Below are 9,078 nucleotides of genomic sequence, written 5' to 3'. Positions count from 1 at the left end.
TGTATACTACGTATTATGTAATATATATACATATTTTTCCCTTGATAAATTTTGTCCTCACCAAGCTGAGGTATGTTAATGCTGGGAAAGGGTCCATTTTGGACTTGAAGCACCTCTGTGTCAGGTACAGCATGCAGAGTAAAGCTCATTTATTCTACCCTTCTCCACCCCTGTCCCTCAGGCACAAACGTAGAAGAAGCAGCCCCCCACCACCTTCTCGAAGGCAATTGGGGTGGGCAATAAATGCTGGCCTTGCCAGTGACGTCCACATCCCAGGAACGAATAATAAAAGAAATTCCTGGTTTATCATAGGTGTGACTATTTTCTACTATGAGGAATCTAGCAAAACTAACAATTACTATAAAATACAGTGTTACTGCTGCTATATGTTTGCCAAACAAATTTATTAAAGTATTGGAACAGTTAAAACCCAAGACAAAATATAGTATAGATTTATTCCTATTAGAATCATACGGCACAGAAGGAGGCTAGTTTGGTCCATGGTGCTTGAGCCGGTTCTTTGATAGAGCTGTCCAATTAATCCCACTTGCCTGCTCTTTCCCCATAGCCCTGAAAATATTCTCGTCAAGTATTTATCCAATTCCCTTATAATGTTACGACTGAATCTGTTTCCACCACCTTTTTAAGCAGTGCATTCCAGATCATAACATCTCACTGCATTAAAACATTCTTCTCATCTTCCCTCTGGTGCCCGACTCTCATTTACTCCATACTGCCACCTTTTGAAAACAAGGAGGTTCCTGTTAAGGCAAGGACAGAATGATATGGCTGAATTAATCTGAAGAGGATTCTCTTTTTGTTACCTTGTGTTTATCTAGCTATCAGGTCAAGTGAAAACATTATTTAGACATGGTGAGCTATGAGAGTACAAAATCCAAAAATGTAACAGTCCTCATGGGTGAAGAGGAGGAAGAGATAGAACAGGCAAGAAAATCAGGAGGGGGGAAAAAAATACAAGACCAGATGTTGTGATCTGTACAAATGAGGACACATTTGAAAAACTGGATTTTCAGAAACTGTTTATTTTCATACAACAGCAATTAGCATTTCACAAAATTTGTGCTTTTGAAAATGGTACTTGAAAAGCAATTGGTGATAGTTAACACTGCTAGTCACATAATATCAGCTTCAGCAGACTATACCTAGCAGCTGTGAGTGGAATTAATATACAATAAGGTTAATTTAGAAAATAATACATTCAAATTATTACAATTAAAAATAGTAAACACAGACTAAAATTAAAACTTAGCAATTTTCGTCTTTTTCATTTACTTGAAGCATAATTGTCATACTGGAGAGCAACACGCCGAGTGAGATCAGTCTGCAGGGGAATGTTCCGGGTCTGTGTCGGTGTCATTGTCGCAATAGGTAATATCAATTTCTGTAAACAAAGGGGAGAAATGGTAAGGTGCTGTCATGGTTACACTGCAGTTATGTAAACAGTTTATTTATATAATTCAGGCACTTAAAATCAGGGCTAATGAGTTCATCTAGGATATGACGCACACAGACCCAAGTCTTAGATGGACAGAGAATGGTTGAGGGGATAACTGAGACAGCGCATACACAGTGTGTATGAGAGAGGGGGAAGGAAGGACAATGGGACAGAGTGTAAGGGAAAAAGCCATATTCCAAGAAATACACCATTCTATGAACAGATTTCTGATATTAATACATGATATACTGGGGTTAAAAGTCTGGAAAGCCTCAGCAACACAAGTTGTGTCAATACAGGCTTCTGAGGTAAAATGAAGTGTTAACACAAGCTGTAAACACCACACAAGCTTTTGAAATGGGAATTGATTGTTAATACTGAGACAGAGACCCCATTGAAGAAGCAAAAGCTTGCTTCAGAGATGTCTGCAGTTTGGAAGAAACACAATAGCAATGCCCAAGTAAAGTGTTAAAAACTGACACTTCGAACAGGAACACAGAATATTAAAAAACCATGTGCCTTTGATAAAAGTAACATCAAATGAAAGACAGGAAACATAAGTCAGTAATATAACCAACTAAGATGGCTAGGAAAACAAACACCCTAGTTGAAGTGTTTTTGATTTACATGTTGTAAAAGATACCTACAGAACACTTTGAAAATATGACTTCAATAGATACACCAAGCAATTACATTGTGTTTGTGTCACAACATCTGATAATAACCAGTTAAGCCAATATTAAGAATTGAATGGAAGACCTTCGATAAAAATGACATCAAAGAGATAAATCTGTTGTAGCCATTTTATAAAAAGTTTTTAAACACCTGAACAACAGACAGAAGTCTGTAAGCTAACAGGTAAATTGACAGTAAGAATAGAAAAGAAGTCAACAGAAAGAATGACTAGAGATAATTAGCTTACATCAGCAGAAAACTTCAAAGGATAAACCACTAAAAAAAGGTATAAAAGTAGAGCTTTTCAGATGGAAAGTCAGAAGTCGCTGGAAAGGGCAAGTGATTCTCAACTTCAGAGGCACGCTTGAAGTTTTTAATTCTTTGAGTCTCAGGGATCAAAAAGGTACTCTTATTTGATTTTGGTGGATATTCTTAATTAAGAATAATAGAAATGTAAAAATGTACAAAGTTAAAATTTGAGAATTTTGAACTGTTAAAGTTGTGATTGACTCAATAGCTGTTAACTGTATGTCAGCTCTTAAATAAATTTATATATTTTTAGAATTGTCTCAAATAGTATTTCTGTATCAAACTCGCAAACTCAATTTCTGTACACTCTTTGGTGAGGAATTACAGAATTCTGGGGGGGGGGGGGGGTTTCCGGACCCTCATAATATCTGTAAGGTTACAGTCTAGTTAAACTTATTAAAAGTGCTATCTGGAGGACGGTAACATCTTTACGTCATTTGTTTCCTTTAGAGAGAGATAGCCTGAACCTTTAGAACCAATTAAGCGTCTTACAGAATTTGGCTATCTCTAACTTTAGTTGAAGGTGAACGTCTGGGGAATACGCCTGATCTGGGGTAGCCCAAAAAGGGCTAGGACTAGTAATTATTCCTTCAAGAGGCTGTACAACAGGGGGGGGGGGGGGGGGAAGAGCAGTGCTCAGTGGAAGGTACAATAGGCAGAGGAGGGGATAGCGATTATACAAAAGAAGGCAGAGTGGTTGGATAGAGACTACAGTGACTTGTCTCAAGTAGGAAATCTTATAAAAAAACACCAATAACAAATTCATAAGCAGGTTTACAAAAATTGTCCCACTGTTTCCACCCGCACCACCTGGTTCAAGGTTGTACTGTTCCAATCCCATTGCAGGTATCACTCTTCTGCCCTATCACCCATTGCCCATTTCCATTCTCTCCATTTCATACAATAGCAAAATACTGCAGATGCTGGAAATCTGAAATAACAACAGAAAACGCTAGAAAAACTCAGCAGGCCAGGCAGCATCCATGGAGAGAGAATCAGAGTTAACGTTTCAGGTCGAAGACCTTTCGTCAGAACTGGAAACAAGCAGGAAAAAGGAACAGATTTTAAAGCAAGTTTAGGGGCTGGGAAATAGGGGAGGGGAGGAGATAAAAGAACAAAAGGGAAGGTCTGTGATAGGAGGGAAGGCAGGAGAAGAAAAGAGGCATTAAGAGATATTCAAGGCAAGAGGAGATGGTAATGGGACAGGTTAAGAAACAAAGGATGGCTCTAGATGGAGTGTGAATCCATTTCATATTTTACTTCCTAATTCATATTCTTATGCTCAAGATTCTACTCATTGCATATCCCACTGCTTTCACCTCTTGTGCATTGTGTATCCCACTGTTTCAATGTTAAGGCCTTTCCCCATTTCAATTTCAAGGACTTAAGTCACAAAAAAATCTCCTAATTATTAGAAGTCCTTTTACTCAACCAGTAATGTGCTGCTCATTGTGGAGACCTGACATTTCAGCTTGGGTAGAAGCTCGGACATATGCACAGTTAATCAGCAAGCATCTTTGTAGACTCCTTTTCATTCCTAAATGCTGATTTTAGATGGTCAGTCAGTAAACAAAATCAGTTCAACCCTCTGCTTTGCTCTCCTTTTTGTCAGGAAGTGCTTGGCTTCTATTTGGCATCCCCTATGACAAGAGACAGTGATTTACAGTGACTGAATAGTCAAATTCAATTTTTATTATATGGGTTTCTGGGGACTTTACCAGAGTTTTGAGGATCAAATTCTGCATAGCCATCCATCTTTTCACAAAGACCATAAATTAGTGATGTTACCAACAACTAATGTGAGGGCATCACAGCTGCAAACTTGTCGGGTGCTCGGATGACATTCCTCTGTGCATAGCTTGTTTATCTCAACCAGGTTACTGCTCATCTAAAAATAGCACACAGACCAATGTAATAGGAGTGAAATAAATGTTCATAACGGAACATTGCTGATCAGAAAATATACCTCACCATCAGTTCTTCACTAGCTGTGGCTAGGGCTACCTCACTCTGGTGTGACTATCATTGGTAGAATAAAAACATTAATGTAGTAAAATGTTCCAAGGCGTTTCGCAGGAGTGTTATCAAACAAAATTTGACACCGAGCCACATAGAGATATTCGGACAGATGACCAAAAGCTTGGTCAAAGAGGTAGATTTTAAGGAGCATCTTAAAGGAGGAGAGAGAGGTGGAGAGGCAGGGAGGTTTAGGAAGGAAATTCTAGAGCTTAGAGCCTAGACAGTGGAAAGCACGGCCGCCAATGGTGGAGCGATTAAAATCATGGATGTGCAAGAAACCAGAATTAGAAGAGCGCAGAGATCTCAGAGGGTTGTAGGGCTGGAGGAGGTTACAGAGATAGGAGAGGCGATGCCATGGAAGGATTTGAAAACAAGGATGTGAATTTTAAAATTGAGGATATAACGTGGATAAATGTGAGGTTTGTTGTGTCCGTGTGTTAATAGAGACACTGAAGACAGGAGTTGGTTTCACAGGTGTTTACTGAACAAAGTCTGGAGGGGAACTACTTGATACAACACAATATACAGGCTTATATAGCCCGAGTGGCCATTACCGGCATTACAGTACACAGGGGGCTCTTAAAGGCACATAACACTACAATTCCTCCCCTTTTAGCCAACCAGTGCACAATATTTTAAGTAATCATTAATTACATGTTACAAGAAAAATAATCTACACATTGCTGCAGTTAATTAATTATAAGTCAGTCTCTCTGGAGGCTTTCTGACTCGGTCCGGATAACGCCTCGGTGGTGTAGTTGTTTCTGGTGGTGTAGTAGGTTCGTTTGGCAAGGCTGATTCGGCTTGAATGCCAGTGTCGGGTTCATCGGGTTCCAGTATCACTGGATCGGAGGTAGATATGGGTATCTCTACTTCATCATTAGGCGTATAGAGTTGTGGTGTAGGTTGTCCCTTTTCGGATGACTCTATGATTTGGTCAGCATGGCGCCTTATTATGCTTTCTCCGATGTCCACGGTATACATCAGCGGTCCTAGTCGTGTGCAGATAGTTCCAGGCTGCCATTTCTCGGTACGGTAGTCCCGGGCCAAAACTTGTTGACCTATCTGGAAGGTTCTAGTTGGCCTTTCATTCATGCCTTGAAATTGCCGGTTCTCCACGTCCCTTCTGATGTTTGGCTTGATCAAATCCAGCCGGCATCTTAGGCTTCTATTGAAGAACATCATGGCAGGAGTTTGGTTTGTAACCATATGTGTTGCATTCCTGTATGCAAACAAGAAGTTATCCACCTTGTGCTGAAGTTTTATGTCTTCATTACCCATGGCCTTGATGGCCTTCTTGAAGGTCTGGACAAACCTTTCAGCCAATCCATTGGTGGCGGGATGGTATGGGGCGGACGTGGAGCGCTTAACCCCATTGTTTTTTTAAAGAACTTCCTGAATTCTTTGGACACAAATTGCGGTCCATTATCAGAACAGAGCTGTTCAGGCAGCCCATTCCTGGCAAATATGGTCCTTAATACTGTGATGGTTTTTTCCGTGGTGGTGGAGGACATCTTTATTACCTCCGGCCACTTGGAGTGTGCATCAACCGCGATTAAGAACATTGAGTCCATAAATGGACCAGCAAAGTCGATGTGTACCCTTTGCCAGGGAGATGAGGGCCACTCCCATGGATGTAGAGGGGCTTGTGGTGGAGCGTTTTGGACCTTCTGGCATCCTAGGCAGCTCTTGGTCATTTCTTCGATGTCTCCATCGATACCTGGCCACCATACAAACGCCCTGGCTAGGTTCTTCATTTTCACTCCACCCAGATGCCCCTCGTGAAACGCCTTTAGAACTTTATCCTGGAGTTTGGGTGGAATCACCACTCTGGATCCACACATCAAGGTTCCTCGGCACACTGACAGCTGTTCTCTTCTTTGCGAGAATGCTGGCAACAGTGGTTCGCCATGTGCTGGCCATCCCTTCACTGTTAAATCGTAGACTCGAGAGAGAGTCGGGTCATTTCTAGTTTCCCTTTCAATGGCAGAATTTGTTACTGGCAGGCATTCGACTATGGTAGAGTGGAAAATCTCCACGGGGTCTACGGTAGGTGCATCTTCTACCGTTGGCAACGGTAGGCGCGATAACCCGTCAGCATTCCCATGCTGTTTTGATCCTTTGTATTCTATGTTATATTGGTGTGCCCCTAGAAAAAGGGACCACCTCTGTAGCCTTTGCGCTGTCATAATGGGAACACCCTTTTTAGGGTTGAATATGGAGATGAGGGGTTGATGGTCAGTCAACAAGGTAAATTTTTGTCCGTGTAGAATTTCTTCACTCCCCATACCAGGCTGAGTGCTTCCCTGTCGATTTGGGCATAGTTGCGCTCAGCGGAGTTCAATGAGCGTGACGCAAAAGCTATCGGCCGTTCTGAGCCATCAGGGAATTTATGCGATAATACTGCTCCTACGCCATAAGGGGATGCATCGCACGCCAGTCTGATTGGCAGTGATGGGTTGTAATGAGCCAAAACTTCTTTGGATGTGATTAAGTCTTTGCATTTATGGAAGGCACGTTTACAGTCTTCGCTCCATTTCCAAATTACTCCCGTTTGTAGCAGTTCATTAAGAGGGTGCAGAAGAGTTGATAAGTTCGGTAAAAATTTATGATAGTAATTTATTAATCCCAGGAACGACCTTAATTGTGAAACATTTTCCGGTGCTGGGGCTTTTATGACCGCTTCAATTTTTTCAGGTGACTTATGCAACCCTTCCTTATTAATTATGTGGCCACAATATGATATTTGATTCTGGAAAAATTCGCACTTGGGGCGATTTGCTCATAGGCCCCGTTCTCTCAGCCTAGTGAGCACCTGCTCCAAATTGGCAAGGTGCTCGTTGTCGTTTTCTCCAGTTACAAGGATGTCGTCTAGGTAGCATTGAGTCCCCGGAATCCCTTGGAGGACTTGCTCCATAGCTCTTTGCCAGATAGCTGGAGCGGATGCTACTCCGAAAACCAGTCGATTGTACTGGTACAGACCTTTGTGTGTATTTATCGTGAGATACTTTTTAAGAGGCCTCTTCAACCTCCATCTGTAGATATGCCTGTGCCAAGTCAATTTTGGTGAAACGTTTCCCTCCGGATAGTGAGACAAAAATATCTTCTATCCTCGGAAGAGGATACTGTACCGTGTGAAGGACCGGGTTTACAGTCACCTTGAAGTCTCCACAGATGCGAATTTTTCTCTGTTCTTCAGATTTATCCTTATTCAACGCTTTCTTCATGACTGGGACGATGGGTGTTGCCCACTCGCTCCAATCTATTTTGGATAATACGCCTGCCTTTTCCAAATTCTCCAGCTCTGCCTCGACTGCTGGACGAATTGCGTATGGCACCGGTCTTGCCTTAAAAAACTTGGGAATTGCCGCATCTTCCACTTTTATTGAGGTGGTGATGCCTTTCAAGGTTCCTAGTTTCTCTTGAAACACTTCTTTGGCGTTGGCCAAGATGTCTTTTAATCGTTCAGGTATGACGTCATCATCGTTTTTTTCCTTACTGGTCACCGTCAGTGCCTGAATGGAGTGCGTGTCTAAACGTATTTTCCTGATCCATTCACGTCCCAACAGCGGTGGACCACCATCTTGTAGAATGTATAAATACAACTTTTGTATTTCCTTGCCGTTGTATACAACAGGCACCCTTATTTTTCCTTTGGGGTATACTTTCTGCCCCGTATATGTTTTCAAGATAATGGATGTGTCTTTTAAAGGTATATGCGGAAATAGCCGACGTAATCCCGTTGATTTATGACGGTCAGAGCTGATCCTGTATCTAGCTCCATTTTAACTGGGGACCCTGCTATCGTGAGGGTAACCCAAATGGTCTGGTAATCTTCTTTGGCAATTACATTATGTAATTTGAGACAGCTTAGTCTCTTGTTTCCGGAGTCGCTATCGCTCTTCTGGTCTTCGGAGCTACTGTCCGTCATCATTTGTACCTTTCTGTACTTTTCTTTATTGATTTTTATTTTCCTGTCCGTGGATTTTTTTTGTCCAGATTGGCATACCCGTGCAATGTGTCCAATCTTTCCGCATTGCCTGCATGCTTTGTCCTTGAACCAGCAGTCCCTCTGGTCATGGGTGGATCTGCCGCAGCGATAACATCTCTCGAAACCCTGTGTCATTTCATGGGTGCCGAAGTCCTGTGTCTTTTGTTGTATCTCTGCAACTCCTCTTGCGGCTGCTTCGTATGATACAGCCATACTGAAAGCCTTGTCCAGTGTTAAATCTTTTTCAGAAAGCAGCCTTTTCTGTGTTCCTTCACTTAGGGGACCGCAGACGAATTTGTCTCGAAGATAATCTGATAGTCCTGCCCCGAATTGGCAGTGCTTTGATAGCTTTCTTAATTCGGTGAGGTAATCAGCGTTACTTTCATTCTTGTGTTGATTCCTCTTGAAGAATTTGAATCGTTCCGCTATCAGCAGCGGTGTTGGGTTTACGTGCTCCTGTAGGGTATCAACAATTTCTTTAAAATTCTTGTCCTTTGGTTTGGCTGGAGTGATTAAGTTTCGTAACAGCCCGTATGTCTTTGCGCCCATTAGATTTAGAAGTACTGACGCTTTTTTTTCATTTTCTATTCCATTTGTGGTGCAATATACCTCCACTCTTTCCACATAT

The 9,078-nt window shown here is 41.8% G+C and overlaps 1 protein-coding gene across 3 annotated transcripts in view; it reads right to left on the bottom strand.

Moving 5' to 3' along the window:
* Positions 1–1,023: 1,023 nt before the first annotated feature.
* LOC147113979 (drebrin-like) overlaps positions 1,024–9,078 on the bottom strand; it is a 208,841-nt gene continuing 200,786 nt past the window's right edge. For all 3 annotated transcript variants that reach the window (XM_085995443.1, XM_085995446.1, XM_085995444.1), the window contains one exon: positions 1,024–1,402. In XM_085995443.1, the coding sequence (XP_085851569.1) occupies positions 1,338–1,402 (65 nt within the window). In that variant the 3' untranslated portion in view covers positions 1,024–1,337. The remainder of the gene's footprint in view (positions 1,403–9,078) is intronic.

Source organism: Somniosus microcephalus, chromosome 8, assembly GCF_052327205.1.
Source record: "Somniosus microcephalus isolate GS21.2 chromosome 8, FLI_Smic_1.0, whole genome shotgun sequence".
In the NCBI taxonomy this organism is placed as follows: Eukaryota; Metazoa; Chordata; class Chondrichthyes; order Squaliformes; family Somniosidae; genus Somniosus; species Somniosus microcephalus.
This window is presented reverse-complemented; position numbering and strand designations above follow the sequence as displayed.